Source organism: Hylobates moloch, unplaced genomic scaffold (assembly GCF_009828535.3).
Source record: "Hylobates moloch isolate HMO894 unplaced genomic scaffold, HMol_V3 SCAFFOLD_3, whole genome shotgun sequence".
NCBI classification, from domain to species: domain Eukaryota; kingdom Metazoa; phylum Chordata; class Mammalia; order Primates; family Hylobatidae; genus Hylobates; species Hylobates moloch.
In genome coordinates, this window is record NW_026652278.1 from 50,086,701 (window position 1) to 50,107,158 (window position 20,458).

Consider the following 20,458-nt stretch of genomic DNA (forward strand, 5'->3'; position numbering starts at 1 on the left):
ACATCACATTGGGTGAAACATTTAGTTTGTATCTGCATTAGATTGCTGCAAAAGGAAGATGAGGAGGAAGAGAGGAAAAGAAAAACGAGGGGGAAAGGCAAGGGGAAGGAGAAGAGAAAGGGAAAGGGAAGTGTGGAAGAAGAAAAAAAACTGTGTGTGTGAGAGAGAGACACAGAGAGAGACGAAGAGAGAGAGAGAGTGTTTACACCCTCAACTTAGTGTAAGTGTATTCTGAAGAGTCACATAAGAAGTTAAACTCAATGAAAAAAAAAAAAAGCTGATTCAAATCTCTCAGCTCAGGCTCAATCAATGAAATGTGTGTAGTTTAGCCTTCCATGTGTACAGCTGTGATCTGACTCCTTTCTTTCTTTCTCTCTTTGTCTCTCTCTCTATCTCTCTTTCTCTCTGGGATGCATAAAGACACACAAACACCATACATTTTGCAGAATTAATATATATTTTTAAATGATTCATTCTGTGCTCCTCATGTAATGGGCTTTGCAAATTGTTCTTGGATGCAGACATTTAAAAGTAACAATTTAAAATATAAATACACAAAATGAAAATGAACGACACAATTAAAAACAGACATTTGACATTTCCCCTAATTTTTTGCCTATTCAACATTGCTTATATCTATGAGTGGGGCTGGCAATTATGACAGAGGAGTATAAAAATGATTTAATCTAAATATGTAAGTTGAATATGGCCAAAACCTTAGTTAATAATTGCTGTTTACACTGTTAAACCTATCCTAATGTGTTGTTATGAGGTTACTACATTTTAGTGACTCAATAATATAGCAATATATGTTTGTTTCTAGCATAAATATGGAAGATACTGTGGTCTTACCACAAAACTACCTCATCTCTGGACTCAGAACCCCAAATTAGCTCACATATCTGGTGACATTGTGCCTCAGAGGAGGCTATGTCTCTAAATGAGATGAGTCTTGAATAGTCTAGCTTAAAAACAGTAATTCCATTCTCTTTTACCAGGAAGTATTTTGCAAATGTACATGTGATTCCATTTTGAGTAATGAAAAAAATTTCTCTTAATTGCAAAGATAGAAGCTAAAATTCCCTTTTCAGCTTATAGAAGTTTCTGTCAGGATATAAAATTTAGAACTTCAGCAGCCATTTGGGGAGTATTGATAAAATTAATTTCAGAGAGATAGCTAATATGCTAGTGATAGCAGAGCATAAAATAAAAAGAGCCTGGATCTGCGTTGTCTTTGAGTTGCTGAGCAAATCTTGATATTACCTCATCTCTGAAAAACTTATTATGATAGATAATAAATTATCTTTTTGTTTAAATCATCTTTAATTTAGTATATATATAGTAAATTTTCTGCAGCTGAAAGCACTTCGATATATGATTATTCCTGTCTCTATGTCTTTACACTGTAGGCCTCTCTCTACTCCAAACAGGCCATGGCTCTTCACACCTGATATTTGCTCTTATTTTTATCTTACTTAAATATCCCATCACTTATTTCTCTGTGTACTAATCTTTGCAAACTTTACTCAGTGAAACCTTTTAAATGTAATTTATATTTAAGTCTTTGATGTGATCGCACATTATTTTTTCCAAAAAACACTTATTTGGGATCTTCTGTTTTGCTTGACAGATTGCTCAAGGGTCTCAGTCTGTGATGCAGAAATACCTATCCTTATATCTCTAGCTAAGCAACTTAATCTTCGCAATACTTTTTTTGTTGTTGACAGTTTTCATTGGACATTTGTAGAATTATTAAAAATAATAGTTATTAGTGACTTTATTGATCTTCAGAGCACTTTCAATAGCACTGAATTCTTATCATCTTAATCTATCCTTTAGAGATTTTATAGATTCTTATATTTTAATTTTACTTTTTATATTTATTTATTTATTTATTTATTTATTTATTTACTGAGACAGATGGAGTCTTGCTCTGTCACCCAGACTGGAGTGCAGTGGCGCAATCTCAGCTCACTGCAACCTCTGCCTCCTGGGTTCAAGCAATTCTCCTGCCTCAGCCTCTGAGCATGTGCCACCACACCTGGCTAATTTTTTTTTATTTTTTTATTTTTTAGTAGAGATGGGCTTTTAACATGTTGGCCAGTCTGGTCTTGAACTCCTGACCTCAAGTGGTCTGCCCACCTTGCCTCCCAAAGTTCTGGGATTACAGGTGTGAGCCACCACCCCTGGCCTAGATTTTCATTTTATTAGCACTTGCATTCTATAAAATATAAGGATAGGATATACTTTATGATCAATGGTGCTTCTGAAATGTTGCATATTGAAAGCCACTATATTAAATTTAATTCATTAATTGGGCAATTATTGAGTATTCATTCTGTCTCTAAAACATAGAATAATAATCAAGAAAATTAGAAGCAAAATATAGATACATCTTTATGATAGTCTTTCTTTTTCCTCTAGTAAAAAGAATACTGGATTAGATCAGCCCTAAGTAAATGGCTTGCTTTAATGATATTTCTAAAGTGTTTACCTAAAAAGTTAAAAAAAAAAAAAGCTACATTAAGTAAGGGAGAAAAGTAGATTTTTTAAAATAAATAAACACATGATAAAGCCATGAAAAAAATGAAACAATACTTAGAACATTCTTAAAGTTTAGAATGCACAAGAATCATACGTATGTATCATTAAGATTGTAGATTTCTAGCATCTATTACCCCAAATTCCAGAAATTCTCGGGAATCAGCATTTTTAACAAATCTACCAGGTGATTCTGATGCAGATGATTCAGGTTTTACTTTGAGAAACCACTGTACTACATAAGTCTAAGAGTAACTGCACTCTCTGTCCTTGCTATTTATTTTTCTCTTCTTTCATTCTTAGAGGTTTGTTCCACCAACGAAGCAGAAAAGTTTGGGAATAGAGCAACGCCCATTTACTTAAGCAACCTTACATTTCTTTTTTTTTTTTTTTAATACTTTAAGTTTTAGGGTACATGTGCACAATGTGCAGGTTTGTTACATATGTATCCATGTGCCATGTTGGTGTGCTGCACCCATTAACTTGTCATTTAGCATTAGGTATATCTCCTAATGCTGTCCCTCCCCTCTCCAAGCAACCTTACATTTCTAAAGCCAGGCCATTGCCCCCTTTCTGATAGTTGTGGATATTCTCTTTAAAACACAAACTAACATTGGCTTTTTTGGGTGATGAGAATTTAAGTGCTGGCTACCTGCACTGTATTAATGAGAAAAATCCAATTATGGTTAAATGATTTAATACCCACAGGCCCCAAACACCTGGCCTCCATTAAGAAAGGTCCACTCACTACTTTCTGACAGTTCAGTGACAACAACTGTCAAATAAGGGACAATTCTCCATTTAGTAAAATGAGGGCATAAGGCAGTTTAAGCAATTTATCACTATCACAGATATGGGAAGCAGGGTAGGAGACAGCTGTAACATCCACACCACACACATTCACATTCAATAACGGAGGGAGAAGGAATGTTGAGGCTCTAGCAACTCTGTGTTTCCCAAGATGATTCCATGCCCCCAGAATCCCCTTTGCTAATATGGGTTTGTACCAGTTTAGATAAAATGGCAGCTCTCTGCAAGAAGGTGTTGAATCCTATAGTTAAAGATGCTCTAGAAATGGAATATGGGGTTATTAGCACTATTTCTTCTCAGCTGATATATTTGGTCATTCATCATTTTTAGGAAAGAGGGAAAGACTCCTTCAGCCTTTCACACCTATAAGTATTGCTTGTAATATTCTCTTTTCAGCTGTGATGACTAGAAATTCAGTTCAAAAGAAGATAATTTTTAAAGAAAACACACACACACACACACACACACACACACACACACACACACACACACACACACAACACACACACACACACACACACACACACACACACACACACACACACAGAGGTATATATATTTTCTGGTGACCTAAAGATGGAGCCTTAGCACAAAAGCCTCAATGGACCTGTAATTGAGAATTGGTGGAAATTTCGATAATTACGATTTTCTCTTTGTCTCTAAGAAGCTATAAATTATCTTACTGTTTTTTGACACTTTTTTTTTGAAACCTCCTCTCTTATCTCTGTGTCTTTTTCTGTACCTCTCTCTTCTCTCTTTGGGTTTCCCCCATTTGTTCACATTGAATATAACTGTGAGTTTGTGTTTTAGTCCCAATAAACAGCATCGACTTTGCCCTTATCAATCTTTAGTCAGCCTTAAGCTTGTCTCTGATTAAGCTCAGGCTACTGAGCCATCAGCTGCTGAACATTCTATGTTATTGTCATTGTTTACGTGTCTCCTCTAATCTAATTTCCTGAAGTAAAAAGTGGAGGACTTACTAAGGCTATGCAATTTTTGTTCACCCAAGAGGGACTGGGATTTGAGCAGGCAACATTAACTTTGCTCCTAAGAGAAAGTCCCAACACTCTGATCATTTTTTCTGTTTCATACTGCTAAAACATGTCCCTGGCTGACAGACAAAATGGACTCCCTATGACTAACTGAAGTAAGTTAAAACAAAACCAACAACAGGTGGCCATGCCTGGGTGACAAAGTGGTCACATACTCTGTGTTCTCAGAAAGATGTCAAAGCATCACAGGATCTTCCTTTCCACAATTATATGGTTTGGGTGTGTCCTCACCCAAATTTCTTCTTGAATTGTAGCTTCCATAATTCCCACGTGTTGTGGGAGGGAGCTGGTGTGAGATAATTGAATCATGGCATTTCCCCTATACTGTTTTTGTGGTAGTGAATAAGTCTCATGAGATCTGATGCTTTTATAAGGGGAAATCACTTTCACTTGATTCTCAATTCTCTCTTAGTCGGCCTCCATGTAAGACATGCTTTTCGCCTCCCACCAAGATTGTGAGGCCTCCCAGGCACATGGTCCTGTGAGTCCATTAAACCTCTTTTTCTTTATATGTTACCCAGTCTCACGTATGTCTTTATCAGAAGTGTGAAAACAGACTAACACGGTAAATTGGTACTGCTAGAGTGGGGTCCTGCTGTAAATTTATCCAAAAATGTGGAGGCATCTTTGGAACTGGGTGGCAGGCAGAGGTTGGAACAGTTTGGAGGGCTCAGAAGGACAGGAAAAGGCGGGAATGTTTGGAACTTCCTAGAGACTTTTTCATTGGCTTTGACCAAAATGCTGATAACAATATGGACAATGAAATCCAGGGTAAAGTGATCTCAGATGGAGATGAGGACACTGGAGTAAAGGTGACCCTTGCTATGTTTTATCAAAGAGACTGGTGGCATTTTGCCCCTGACGTAGAGATTTGTGGAACCTTGAACTTGAGGGAGATAATTTAGGTTATTTGGTGATCTAAGTTTCTAAATAGCAAAGCATTCAAGATGTGACTTGAGTGCCATTAAAAGCATTCCGTTTTAAGAGTGAGAGCATAAAAGGTCACAAAATTTGCAGCCTGATGATGCAATAGAAAAGAAACACTCATTTTCTGAGGAGAAATTCAAGCCAGTTGCAGAAATTTGCATAAGTAATGAGGAACCAAATGTTAATCACCAAGACGATGGGGAAAATGTCACCAGGGTGTGTCAGAGACATTTGTGGCAGCCCCTCCCATCATAGGCCAGGAGGCCTAGGAGAAAAAAGTGGTTTCATGGGCAAGGTCCAGGACCCCCACTTCCATGTGCAGCCTAGGAACTCAGTGCCCTGTGTCCCAGCTGCTCCAGCCATGGCTATAAGGAGTCAAGAGATAGCTCAGGCTGTGGCTTCAGAGGATGCAAGCCCCAGAGCTTTCACATGGTGTGAAGCCTATGGGTCCAGAGAAGTCAAGAATTGAGGTTTGGGAACCTCCACCTAGATTTCCAGAGGATGTATGGAAATGCCTGAATGTCCAGATAAAAGTTTGCTGCAGGGGGCAGGGCCCTCATGGAGAACCTCTGCTAGGGCAGCACGGAAAGGAAGTGTGGGGTTGAAGTCCCCACAAAGAGTTGCCACTGGCGCACTGCCTAGTGAAGCTGTGAGAAGAAGGCCACCGTCCACCAGACCCCAGAAAGCAGCTTTACCGACAGTTTGTACTGCATGCCTGGAAAAGCAGCAGACACTCAATGTCAAACTGTGAAAGCAGCCAGGAGGGAGGCTGTACCCTGCAAAGCACCAGGGGTGGAGCTGCCCAAGACCATGGGAAGCCACCTCTTGCATCAGTGTGACCTGGATGTGAGACATGGTGTCAAAGAAGATCATTTTGGAGCTTTAAGATTTGACTGCCCCACTGGATTTTGGACTTGTATAGGGCTTTTAGACCCTTTGTTTTTGCCAATTTCTCTCATTTGGAATGAATATATATATGCATACCCAATGCCTGTACCCCCATTTTATCTAGGAAGTAACTAACTTACTTTTGATTTTGCAGGCTCATGGGTGTAAGGAACTTGCTTTGTCTCAGATGAGACTTTGGATTGTGAGCTTTTGAGTTAATGCTGAAATGAGTTAAAACTTTGAGGGACTTTTGGTAAGGCATGATTGGTTTTAAAATGTGAGAACATAAGATTTGGGAGCTGCCAGGTGTTGAGTAATATGGTTTGGCTGAATCCCCACCCAAATCTCATCTTGAACTGTAGCTCCCATAATCCCCAAGTGTTGAGGGAGGGACCTGGTGAGAGATAATTAAATCATGGGGGTGGGTCTTTCCCATGCTGTTCTCATGTTAGCAAGTCTCATGAGATCTGATGGTTTTATAAGCAATTTATAAGGCTCTCAATTTTCTCTTGTCTGCTGCCATGTAATACCTATCTTTCACCTCCTGCCATGATTGGGAGGCCTCCCCAGCCACGTGGAACTGTGGGTCCATTAAACCTCTTTTTCTTTATAAATTACCCAGTCTCAGGTATGTCTTTATCAACAGTGTGAAAACGGACTAATACAACAATAAAGCAAAAACAGATCCTGTTCTTGGTGCCAAGATAAACTGCAGCTGGAACTACTACCTTTTGCCCCCTATGCCATCCCTACACTGGCCCTTTTGCACCAGCCCTTTGAAAGAAACATCTGCCAGAAACTTCTGGTTTGGGGCTTGGAAATCAACCAATCAGAGGTCACCTGAATCAACCAACCAGTGTATAGAACAGTCATGACTCATCTGTTTTGACCAATTAGAATTAAGCAAGGATCTATCCTTCATTTGGATAAAGACAGCTTATTGGGAACCTGGGTGGGAAGTATAGCTATAAAACCCTAACCCTGTCTTTGTTCTCTGAAATGTGTCTTAGCTTGAAACCACAGGCTGTATATCCATGATTTGAAAACTGTTCACTGAAGTAAAATCTCTTTCCTCCAAGTTCCTTTCCAGAGAACATTTGCTCACAATACAAATTTACCACCCTCCCTCACACAAATACAAACAGATTCATTCACATTTAATGATACATTATGATTACAATGCAGTTCAACTCATCTTATTCCAGCCAACTTCCCAGGAAACTGTATTTGTGTTTGGTTGGGTTTTGAAGCTTAAAAGTCACAGCCTTGGTGTGAAAAGACTGAGGGTCGAAGTTTGACACAAAGAAGGCCTTTACACCATGTCTTAATTATACATGAGTTTCCAGTAAAATGAGAATATTATGAATTTATGGAGGCATGGGAATCTAATGATATAATGCACCCTGAAAAGTATTATTAAACTACAGTAAATTTTTTTAGTAACCTACCTAGGAATAAGTAATCACTGTTTTAGCTTAACCTTAAATATTTTATTGACATCTGAAATTTGGACTTTGACTTATGTATGTATATATATATACAGAACTATTTCAGGATGGTGATGTTTTAAAAAATAGTTTGTAATTAAAATGTGGTTTAACTTCCTGACTCAGGAAATTCAAATGCTTACACATTACAAATGAAAATTATAGCTTATATTTTCTGAATTCTCTCAAAGCTACAGGGAGTCAAACATATTACAAAAGCAGGACAATTTACTCAGGAGGACTTGATGAAAGATGCCACCACCCACTGAAACATCACTGTAATACCTCAAAGAAAGAAGCTGCTTATGCATATTGCTTAAGTGTCTTCATTTTTTTTTTTTTTTTCTGAGTAGTAACAGTAGTGAATAACAATGTTGTGCTGCTTCCTCAGTACACTGGAGACTGCTACAAGGGACATGTCATCAGTCTCCTCCTTATCACTTTAGGTCAATCTTTAAATGCTGAGTAAACATGCCTCTGGTCTGGCATTAAAATAAAAAAAAAAAGAGACATGATAATTTATTGTATAAATAGTCTTATCAATCTTGCTAACAATGAGATTTAATATATCAGAATATCTATATTTAGATTTTTCCATAAGACAAATTATCAAAAATGAAAGTTACTGCAGATCATGTGATGACAAATTCTTATCAATTTCAGAGTTCTTCTTTTATGTTTTCAAAACAATCTAATTCAAGCTTGTCTAACCCATAGCCCACAGGCTACATGGGGCCCGGGTTGGCTTTGAATGTGGCCCAACACAAACATGTAAATGTCCTTAAAACATTATAAGATTTATTCGTGATTTTTTATTATTAGCTCATCAGCTATCATTCATGTTAGTGTGATTTATGTGTGGCCCAAGACAATTCTTTTTCTTCCAGTGTGGCTCAGGCAAGCCAAAAGATTAGATAGACACCTCTGAATTAGTTCAGTGCATTATGGACACTCTTACTTTGTATTACCATGAAGGCATTAAACAAAAAAAAAAGTCAACAGTATTTTACAATAACTGTGATGAGTACACTAGAAATTGCATAGAAATTAAATGCCCCTCATTAAAGGCCTGACAACATATATTGTCCAGTACATATTTTTACATATTGTCTACTACCAAGTTGCAACAGATAATTTAAGTTGTGCTTAATAAACAAAAGGTGACCAAATGAGAAAATGAACTTATACAAAAGAAAGAAGAATGCTTATTCTTCTGAACAATAGTGGGGACTGCCAAAGATTCTTTGCCTGGCCAAACTTGATCAGGCTTCTGAATCTTCTCCTAGGCTCACCTGTATACCTCCTCATAAAATCACTTTTTAACAAAGAACCATACTAAATCACTTTACCAAGAACTCCTCTACCTTTGATAAATGATCTACCTTGAAACCTCATCAGGTTTCTCATCCTGCACCACCCCTTAGGTGATGTCTGATCACCCTGACTTGTCTTCAGCAACAATTGTATTAGCTTGTTTTAGCCAGAATCCCCCTTATCTCTGATGTTTCCTCCTAGTAATTTTCCATCCAGTGACCCTGAGCCTGCTCCTTGGCTATAAAGTCCCACTTGCCCATGCTTTATTTGTAGTTGAGCCCAATATCTCTCTCCAACTGCAAGACCTCATTGCAATGATTTCTATACCTATTGCAGCAGTCCTGAATAAGGTCTTTCTTACCATGTTTTAATGTATCATTAAATAATATTTTTCTTTAACAATTGTCTAGAGGACTTTTAGAATAAGATATTTACTAAATTATTTTTTTCTAAATACATCAGCCATGAAAGGATAGGGAATGCTGCAGGAACAAACCCTTAAACTTTTATTTTTTTCTTTACTCTTCACATCTACATATCTAATATGCATCAGCAAGTGGTCTCTTTTTATTGTTGTCATTGGCTAATGAATGTTTCTCCCCAACATGTTTTTCCCTGATCACAACAGCAGGGGCAGGGAATATGATTACTTGTATATTGGTTCTTTGAGTTTACATTTCATTAGTCAAAGCAAATACTTTTCTCCAGGCAAGAAAAGTACACCTCTAGTATGTATCAAAAGAGGAAGAACCAAACACTTTTGGCAAACAGCTCAAGTGCTTTTGTTAACAGCAGTGAATCCATATGGGTCTGTGGCAACTCGGTCCTAACCTCAGAGGAAATAATGTGATTTAGGGAAAGAAGTAAGTTTAAGGCAGAGGGAGAGATTGAGATGAGTTTTAGAGTAAGAGTGAGAGCTTATTAAAAAGTTTTAGAGCAGGAATGAAAGCAAGCAAAATACTCTTGGAAGATAGCTAAGTGGGTGACTTGAAAGATCCAAGTGCCCTGTTCATCCCTTCACTTGGGGGTTTTCTACATTGGTGTGGTTTGGGGGTTTGCAATTTTCCTCCCTTGGTTTTTCTTTTGGGGCAGGCTGTCCACATGCACAGTGCCTGCTGGTGCACTTGGGAGAGTCTTCATGTGCAGTATGTTTACTGAAGTTGTTGCATTCTTACTTGAGGCATTTTTGCCTTACCAGTTGAGCATTCCCAGAAAAACGTCACATACTAGTGACATTCTGCCATTTTACCTCTTAACGTGCATGCTTCAGCCCTCTTGACCAACTTCTAAGCTCTTACTGGGAAGCTGCTGATCACCAGCTTCAAGTGTTTTCTATCTATTGGGAGACTATATTTCCCTGGCACTGGCTGTGACCAATTATTATTTTACAGAAAAAGTTTAAAAGCCACCTAACCATCACCTGATGATCAGCTGACATTCCTGGGGGTGGTCCTCTCCTGCCCTGTTCATATCTGCCTAACCATATAGCCGATATGGTTTTGCTCTGTGTCCCCACCCAAAACAAATTACAATGTCAAATTGTAATCCCCATGTATTGAGGGAGGCACCTGGTAGGCAGTGACTGGTTCATGGGGGCAGTTTCCCCCATGCTGTTCTCCTGATAGTGAGTTCTCACGAGATCTGATGGTTTAAAAGTGGCACTTCCATTTTTGCTCTTTCTGCCTCCTGCTGCATGTAAGATGCACCATGCTTCTCCTTCACCTTCTGCCATGATTGTAAGTTTCCTGAGGCCTCCCTAGCCATTCAGAACTGTGAGTCAGTTAAACCTCCTTTCTTTGTAAATTACACATTCTCAGATAGTATCTTTATAGCAGTGTGATAACAAACTAATACAGGAAATTGGTACTGGGATAGTGGAGTACTATTAAAATGATAACCTGAAAACATAGAAGCAACTTTGGAAGTGGGTAATGGGCAGAGGTTGGAACAGTTTGGAGGGCTCAGAAGAAAATAGGAAGATGTGGGAAAGTTTGGACCTTCCTAGAGACTTTTTGAATGGTTTCATCCAAAATGCTGATAGTGATATGGACAAAGAAGTCCAGGCTCAGGTGGCCTCAGATGGAGGTGAGGAACTTATTGGGAACTGGAGCAAAAGTCACTCTTGCTATGCTTTAGCAAAGAGACTGGTGGCATTTTGCCCCTGCCCTAGATCTGTGGAATTTGGAACTTGAGAAAGATGATTTAGGGTATCTGGCAGGAGAAATTTCTAAGCAGCAAAGTATTCTAGATGTGATCTGTGTTTTTCTGAAAACATACAGTCATATGCATTCATGAAGACATTATGTGAAACTGGAACTTCTGTTTAAAAGGGAAGCAGAGAATAAAACTTTGAAGAATTTGCAGACTGACCATGTGGTAGAAAAGAAAATCCCATTTTCTGGGGGAAAATTCAAGCTGGGTGCAGAAATTTGCATAAGTAACGAGCAGCCAAATATTAATAGCCAAGACAATGGGAAAAATGCCTCCAGGGCATTTTAGGGATCTTCATGGCAGCCCCTCAAATCACAGGCCTGGAGGCCTAGGAGGGAAAAATGGTTTTCTGGGCTAGGACCAGGGCCCCACTGCTCTGTGCAGCCTTAGGACATGGCATCCTCTGTCCCAGACACTCTAGCTCCAGCCATGGCTAAAATGTACAGTTCAGGCCATTGCTTCAGAGGTGTAAGCCCCATGCCTTGGTGGCTTACATGTGGTATTGGGCCTGCAGGTACATAGAAGATGAGAGTTGAGCTTTGGGAACCTCCACCTCGGTTTCAGAGGATGTTTGAAAATGCCAGTATGTCCAGACAGACATCTGCTGCAGGGGTGGAGCCCTCATGGAAAACATCTACTAGCATAATGCAGAGGGAAAAAGTGGAATTGGAGTCCCCACACAGAGTCCCCACTTGGGACTGCCTAGTGGAGCTGTGAAAAGAGTCCCACTGTCTCCTCCAGATCCTAGAATGATAGATCCACAGACAGCTTGCATCATGTGCTTGGAAAAGTCACAAGCACTCAATGCCAGCCTGAGAAGGCAGCTGCAGGGGCAGTACCCTGCAGAGCCACAGGGACATAGCTGCCCAAGGCCTTGGAAGCCTACCCTTTGCATTAGTGTGCCCTGGATGTGAGACATGGAATCAAATGAGATTATTTCAAAGCTTTAAGATTTAATAACTGCCTTGCTATGTTTTGGACTGGCATGGGGCCTGTGGTGTTTTTATTTTGGCCAATTTCTCACATATGGAATGGGTATATATACCTAATGTCTGTACCCTCATTGTATCTTGGAAGTAACAACTTGTTTTTGATTTTATAGGCTCATGAGTTAATGGGAATTGCCTTGTCTCAGATGAAACTTTGAACTTGGACTTTTGAGTTAATGCTGAAAAGATTTAAGACTTTAGGGAACTATTGAGAAGGCATGATTGGTTTTGAAATGTCAAAAGGACAAGAGATTTGGAAGAGGCCAGGGGTGGAATTATATGGTTTGTCTCTGTGTCCCAACCCAAATCTCATGTTGAATTGTAATCTCCATGAATCTAGAGAGTGACCTGGTGGGAGGTGATTGGATCATGGGGCAGTTTTCCCCATGCTGTTCTTGGGAGAGTGAGGGCATTCTCATGAGATATAATGGTTTAATAGTGGTAATTCCCCCTTCATTCTCTCTCTCCTGCTGCCGTGTAAGATGTTCCTTCCTTCCCCTTTCCCTTTTGCTGTGATTGTAAGTTTCCAGAGGCTTTCCCAGCCATTTGGAACTGTGAGTCAATTAAAATTCTTTTATTATAAATTACCCAGTCTTAGATATTCTTTATAGAAGTGTGAAAATGCACACTACTCTAACACTTTCATTTTAAATTGGATCAATCAGTTCAGCAACTATATATTCCCAAATTTGTTGCTTCTTTGTTTTAGAACACCATTTGAATTGCAATGAAAAGAGTTGCTTAAGTTCTTTGTAGATTTGCGGGGGGTGGGGGGAGGGGGGAGGGATAGCATTAGGAGATATACCTAATGTAAATGATGAGTTAAAGGGTGCAGCACACCAACATGGCACATGTATATACATATGTAACAAACCTGCATGTTGTGCACATGTACCCTAGAACTTAAAGTAAAATAATAAAAAATAAAAATAAAAAAAAGAGTTGAAACATAAAAAAAAAGATTTGCAACAGAACAGAAAGGCTTGATTTTAGTTATGCCAATTTTATTCATATATTATATCAAATAGTTATGGTGAAGAATTTATAATATTTTGCTATCATTGAAATGTTATTATTTTGACTAGTAAAAGTGCCACATTATGGTGCTATTAATATAAGCAGAATTACTAGACATTTAGTAGTAGCAGAACATAAAATTTATCATGTATTTCCTCACAGGTCTTACAAGAGAAGAAACTGGTACTGAGGTTTACACTAATTTTATATGAAGTCTTAAAGTGGATTCTCTCCTTAAGATTGTACCTTGGTTAATCCTTTTTCCTTCAATACATCCTAAGTTAAGTGACATGATGTCTTATTATTTTATCCACAGAATTAAGAGCATTTTAGCTTGCTAAAATATATATTATTTATTTTTCTTTTTTCATTTGTAATTTTGAAAATGCATGTCGCTGATTGGTTTATCCACTCTGTAGGGAGTAAGAGTTACATATTATATCGTACAGCAAACCTACACATCCCTGGAATGGGGAGGCATTGAGACAGAATTATTGCACAGTTAACAAAGAATTTAAGCCTTACTAAGTGTCTACATTTTAAGCAGAAAGATAGTTTAAAGTAATATATTTTTGCTCTCAAACTATATCTAAACATTGAATATTTTTATGCATGCCATAAATATCTCCCTAAAATACATGGACTGGTCACTTGATACTTGCTGGGAGGTTTTATTTTTACAGCTTGGGGAGTAAAGATTAGTAAGTCACCTTCATAAAATTTGAGCTAGAAACATGGCACACACATACAATTAATTCTTTAAAAAAATACCTAAAGAGCAAACAAAATAAGTGGTTTAGAAATAGAATGTTCAGTCAGCTGTTTCTACATTTAAGAAAAAGCATTTCTGCTGCCCTTTCCTCTGCTGTTTCTTTGCTACTTCCCACTTCATTTCTTATGTAACCCTTCATACTGTCCTCCTCTGTCACATTCTCATCATATCCCCAACTCTTGGTTTTATTGTCTCTGCCTAAAAAAAAGTCCTCTTTAGAGAAACAAAGCAAAAAAAAAAAAAAAAAAAGACTCTAAAACCTGATCTTCACCCTGCTAATAAAAAAATATATATATACACTTATTTTCCAAATTTCTTACAATTTTGACACAGCCAGTACAAATTTTTTTTTGTGAGAACACAATAGACGAAGAGTATACTGAAATTGGATTTTACAGTTTAGAAGTAGTTTTGTAATATGACCCAAATCACTTCACTTACGAGTTTTTCTTTGCTATGCAACAGAGATAATACTACTTTTAACTGATTTGTGAGGATAAAATGAGAAAATGCATCCACAACTTACTTAACATAATGCAATAAATTTGTGATGTAGATCTTACTGTGAGTTCTCAGTCTCTACTATCCCAACAGAGTTTTTGTTTGTTTGTTTGTTTGTTTTTGCTTGCTTGTCTAAAGCTTATCTACAACATACAATGGTAAAAATACGGGCAAAATGTTAACTTCACCATTGTTTATATTTCTAACATTTATTAAACATAAAAGAGATGCATTCAATTTGAAAGCTTATTTAAGTAGTGCATTGATAATTGCTTTGGGAGGCCCATGGGATTTTGAGGAGCTGCCTCAAAGAAAGTGGGGAGATGTCAGGCAGGGCTTCCAGCTCTAGCTTCAGTTAAAAAAAAAATCTTACTTTGTCTGTTTTTTTGAATAATATATCATTAGAGGAAATGATTCATGGCCTAAAAAAATAACATAGAAATCTTCTTGTCTATTTGGGAGGCCAAGGCAGGCGGATCATGAGGTCAGGAGATTGAGACCATCCTGGCTAACACAGTGAAACCCCGTCTCTACTAAATATACAAAAATTGAGCTTGCAGTGAGCCGAGATCGTGCCATTGCACTCCAGCCTAGGTGACAGAGTGAGACTCCGCCTCAAAAAAAAAAAAAAAAAAAAAAAAAAGAGGAAGAAAAAGAAAAAGAAATCGTCTTGTCTAATGGAAAAAAAGGAAGAAAAAAACAAAATAAAACAGACTATAGCTAGTGGCTTTGTCTTGTCTTCTTCTCTATCTTTGGTTTAATTGGTGGACGGCTAGAATTTTAAAGGCTTATCAACTCTAGCAATACTTGGTGTGTGTTCCTGAGGTATAGCAAGAATATTAGTTTTAATTTATAAGTTGCATAAAATTCATGTTTGACACTTGTTATCTCATCTCCAGTGATTTGTTTAGAATGCTTTGGAGACCACAAACATAACAGAAATTTAGTAAATGAGGCATAATATACCTATGAATATATGTTAAACCTTATCTAAAAATACCATCAAAAATTAGCTTCTAGCAATAAAGCATAAATATTACAAATAATTCAATTTTGAGACATTTTAAAATAATAGTATCATTACTAATATGGTTCTGGAAGTTACTGAATAATACAATAATTATCAGCTGAAAAAATCATTAATTTTATTCCTTTTAAGAAAATTATATTGCAAATAGTATTTACATACCGGATCATCTGGATTATACTGAATAACATACTCTATCTGTCCATTTGGTCCATCATCTATATCTGTAGCTCCATTGTCTCCTGAAAATCCTGTGAATATCGTGGTACCAACTGGAGTGAGCTGAAAGAAAAAAAGATTTTAAATATCAATTCTCATTTTATCAACTGCACACCAGAAATCTTACAGCATAAAAATCAGCTCTTTATTACCTAAAGGAAGATACCAGTTGGCAGCCCACAACCACAAACTGAAGTGTTTCAAAAGAACAGTTTTGAGCCTTACACAGGAGTTCTTGAAATGTCTGAAATGTCCAACTTTGTGATTCTTGCTATGGGTGAAGAAACAGAAGACCCTGATTCCGTGTTAAACACATTCGGATCAATTTATAGCCATTAGTATGTTAGCTCCTGTGGAGAAATTGCATCTGTGGTTTCTCCTCAAAACCCTTGATGCAATGTTACCTACAGGCTAGAATTAAAACTGTAAGAAAAAGTTAGTTTAAAATAAAAACCGATTTATGAGTGAGCAATGAAATCCAGGTTGATGATTCTATGCAGGTGGCAAGTTTGAGAAAGAGAAATTGGGGACGATGAATAGTCTGTATATTAGAGGAAAATACTGGGAGTTTCTTGAGTGCTTCTGATATTGGTTGAGTAGAACATGATCAGATCACAGCAGCTGGAGAGATAGCCACATCTTTTCATTTTGGATTAAAACATCAGAACTTAATGTATGTGGCGTACGAAACCATGATTTGATGTGTGACCTAAATGGCTAGTCTTAATTCTTACTTATGACCACAAGAGAATCGTCGTTATTTTTTTTGCCTATAGGTTTTTGCACAATGTGCTCTTATAACCAGAGTAATTTTTTTTCAATTCTCCCCTCCCAGTTTTTAGGTTTTAGCTGAAATACAACTCATTAGTTAAACTTCAACTTAATTAGATATCACCTTCTGCCATACCACCCCTCAAATAGCATTACACACACCACATCAGAAGATGATTGCCCTTTTCTTGTGCTTGCATTTTGCACTTTGTTCCTATAATCATTGCATTGTTAGAGGAACTAAATGCACTTCGTCAATAAACATAAGCTTTGTGCCTGTACAGACTGGAGCCTTTTAAAGTTTGCTCAGAGATTTGTTCTCCTAATTTTTGACTAGGATTCCTTATGGTAAAAATAGCTTAAGGGCAACAAAAAAGTTGTCTTATTCAATTTTATTTTCAGAAACTGAAAATGCACATTTTACAAGGATCCCTCAGGTAATGTAAATGAGTGAAGCAAGCATGATGAGATGGTGGAAAATGGTTAGAACATGCCCTCTCTGATGCTACTCAGAGATGGTAGCTGCTACTAGTAGCTGCTACTCAATCCCAGCAAATTCTTGCCATCTTGGAATATGGAGCCCATGCTACCAAGTCTTCTAATATTTTAATTGTATATAAAATATCTTGATGCTAAGACTGACAACAGATTTTTAAACATTAAAATATAAATAGGTAAAATAAAATATGCCCATTGCCTCAACAACCACACTAGTTTGCAATCTCTGATTTAGGAAAAGAATACAATTATGATTTAAAAATAAACCATAAGTACAAGGAAGTTCAGTTTTTATAAGGCCCAGTTTCCTAGCAGGCAGCATTAAAGGCAAACTTCGGAGAGCTGAGAATGAAGTGAGAAGAGATGGTTTAAGTAGTACCTGTGAGGACATCGAGGGACCACTGGGGATAGATTTAGTAGAAATGTTAGTCAGCTAAATAGCTTCCAAGCTGATGTTCTAATATTTTTCTTTTTTAATGGAATTCCTGTTGCAAAAGACGTCCTTATCTTTTATAAATATTCACCCATTCTCATGTAGCTATACTTTGATATTTTTATTACCAACTTATTTTTAAATCAACATATAGAATTTTGTATATTTGTTGTGTACAACATGTTGTTTTAAAATACGTATACCTTGTGTGATGGCTAAACCAAGCTAATTAACATATCACATACTTTTTTGTGGTGAGAGCAATTAAAATCTATTTTCAAAAATACAGTTATTAATTATAGTTACCATGTTGTACAATAGATTTATTGAATTTATTAGTTCAAGAAATTTAAAATTTGTATCTTTTGACCAACATCTCTCAATCCATATCCCAGCCCCTAGTAACCACTCTTATACTGTCTTGCTTCAATTACTTCAACTACTTTAGATTCCACATACAAGTGGGATCATGTAGGATTTGAATATCTGTGCTTGGCTTGTTTCACTTAACATAATGTCTTCCAGGTGTATCCATAATTTTCAAACTATGAAATTTTATGATTGGATGACATTGGTTTGTTTCCATATATCTAACAAACTTAAAAATTTTGTTGCCAAAAAATACCATGTCATGGAGGTAGACATAAAAGCAAAACAAAAAATCAAAATAAAACTAACAAATTAAAAAAAATTAAACAGCATCGTCTGCGGAAATTTTGAGAAAACAAAAGGGGTGCCCATGCCTTTCAATCTACTTACTGGGGTAATGTATACTATTGGACCAGAATCATTTTGAAGAGCAGGATCCTGAAGCCCTACAACTGAGGGAGATAAAATTGGTCTTGTGGAGAAGATACAGGACATCCAGGGAGAACTTTACGTTTGCCACTCTTAATCAAGATTAAATTTCTGGAATAAATATTTATATGACAGAAATTTGTTGGAATAGATGGTTTGAAAGATTTTAGTCCTTACAATGTAATATTTGTAAAGCTGAAGGCATATTTCTAAATTCAAGATGCAAACTATTGAAAAGATCAATGTTTTTCTCTAGCTCTACAATTTTTTTTGAAAGGACGAAAAGGCCACATAAAAGTAGCATGATGTCTTAATATATTATCATCAAGTAATATTTTTCTTCATCACTGACATGGCTTTTTCCATGCAGAAATCACATTTGTAAGTATAACGTTTAATATGTAGTCCTTTAAAATAAACTCTACATTGTTATAATGTTTAATATGTAGTCCTTTAAAATAAACTCTACATTGTATTTCTTTGATTGCCTTTCAAAAAATACACTTGCTGACAAAGCCTACCAAAGATTGATAATAGACTACAGGAAAAAAAATTGAATATGCATTTGCTTATGGTTGCAATTTTAAGCTTAATCCAAGGAGTAATTCAATTTCAAATGTTCTCATTTCAGGATTTGAGCTCATTTTGTGTGCCACAGGTAAATTTCCCTAATCATATTTGTGTGGCCATATATACTTTTATTATTTCTGAAAAATTGCAAGTAGGAATATGATCCTACAATAAATTTAATTAATTTATATCTTAGAATGGAAAATAAAAGAGAAACAATTGTATTAGCTGTAGGAATAGAGAAAACCTTTTTTCTATAATGATATCATATAAAGGTTATGAATCATCCCTAAATATAATTTTAAGGTCTTTTTTAGACAAAATTTTAGGTTCCTGGAAAATTAAATGAAAAGCATTAGTGTAACAGCAATAGATTTCAGCATGTTCTTTCATTCATGGCTGTCTTTCTTGACAATTTCAGTAAAAATTTCTCCCCCATTTCAAGAATGTAGTATTTACTGGTTGACAGTGGAGGATGGGCAGGCTCAGGAAGTGTCCCAAGGTGAGGTTTGCTCTCCTCCATAGTTGCACATTTAAGGCAAATGTCTTAGCACAGATCATTCCTGTTTATTTCTACTACTAGATTGTGCAAGCATGTACAAATAGCCATTCATATGTAAAATGCAATACAAAATGGATCAGTCATACTTTTTTTTCATGATCTGCTCAAATTTCATGATTTGCTCAAATGGTAGACCTGTTCACATATGAAATAGGGTTGAGGCTAATATGAGAGAAATAGCCAAGAAAAAAGAAGATAAGGTATATGGGCAAACATGGGAGGTCTGAAAAGACTAAAAAGGCTCTAATGAAGAGGCCTATGCCAGATGCAAAAAAGCAGAATAAAGTAGAAGCAGAAAAAAATGCTTTAAAAAAAATTAGATCCTGGCCAGGTGCCATGGCTCACACCTGTAATCCCAGCACTTTGGGAAGCTGAGGCAGGAGGATTGCTGCTTCGAGTTTGAGAGTAGCCTGAAGAACATAGTGATACCCCATATCCACAAAAAGAGAAAAATAGACCAGCATGGTGGCACATGCATGCCTATAGTCACCAACTACTCTGGAGGCTGAGGTAAGAAATTTGCTAGAGCCCAGGAGGTTGAGACTGTAGTCAGCCTTGATCTCACCACTACATTCCAGCCTGGGCAATAGAGCAAGATCTTGTCTCAAAAAAATAGTGGATCTCAGCATTCAGTTTCATTCATTTTATTTATGAATATACCTACCAGAAATATGTACCTATACATGTACACACACATATAGACATGTATTTCAGAAATATAAATATACTAACACATCACTATTACTTATTCTCATTATAGGAGACATGAAACACTAGTGCTTTGTGAATTTCTGAATATTTTGTGGGAGTTGAAAATCTTCACATGACAGATGGTCAATTATAATCTATGTTGCCCTATACATTATTATTCACAGTGTTCAGGGAACATCTGTCATGCAGATGGCTATGCTCTGTATCCTTTACCATGTCAACAAGTCTCAGAAATACAAATTTGTTTTTTTTTCTGAAGGGCATTCTATCCATGGGATGATGATCAGCTTGGATAGCTTCCTGAAGGTATCACTTACTTGTTTAGTTCATGTCTGTGTCCATAAATGATTTTATACAGCT

At 36.9% G+C, this 20,458-nt stretch overlaps 1 protein-coding gene across 2 annotated transcripts in view; it reads right to left on the bottom strand.

The window, feature by feature from the left end:
• PCDH15 (protocadherin related 15) overlaps positions 1-20,458 on the bottom strand; it is a 1,777,335-nt gene that overhangs the window by 519,089 nt on the left and 1,237,788 nt on the right. For both annotated transcript variants that reach the window (XM_058436255.1, XM_058436254.1), the window contains one exon: positions 15,699-15,818. In XM_058436255.1, the coding sequence (XP_058292238.1) occupies positions 15,699-15,818 (120 nt within the window). The remainder of the gene's footprint in view (positions 1-15,698; positions 15,819-20,458) is intronic.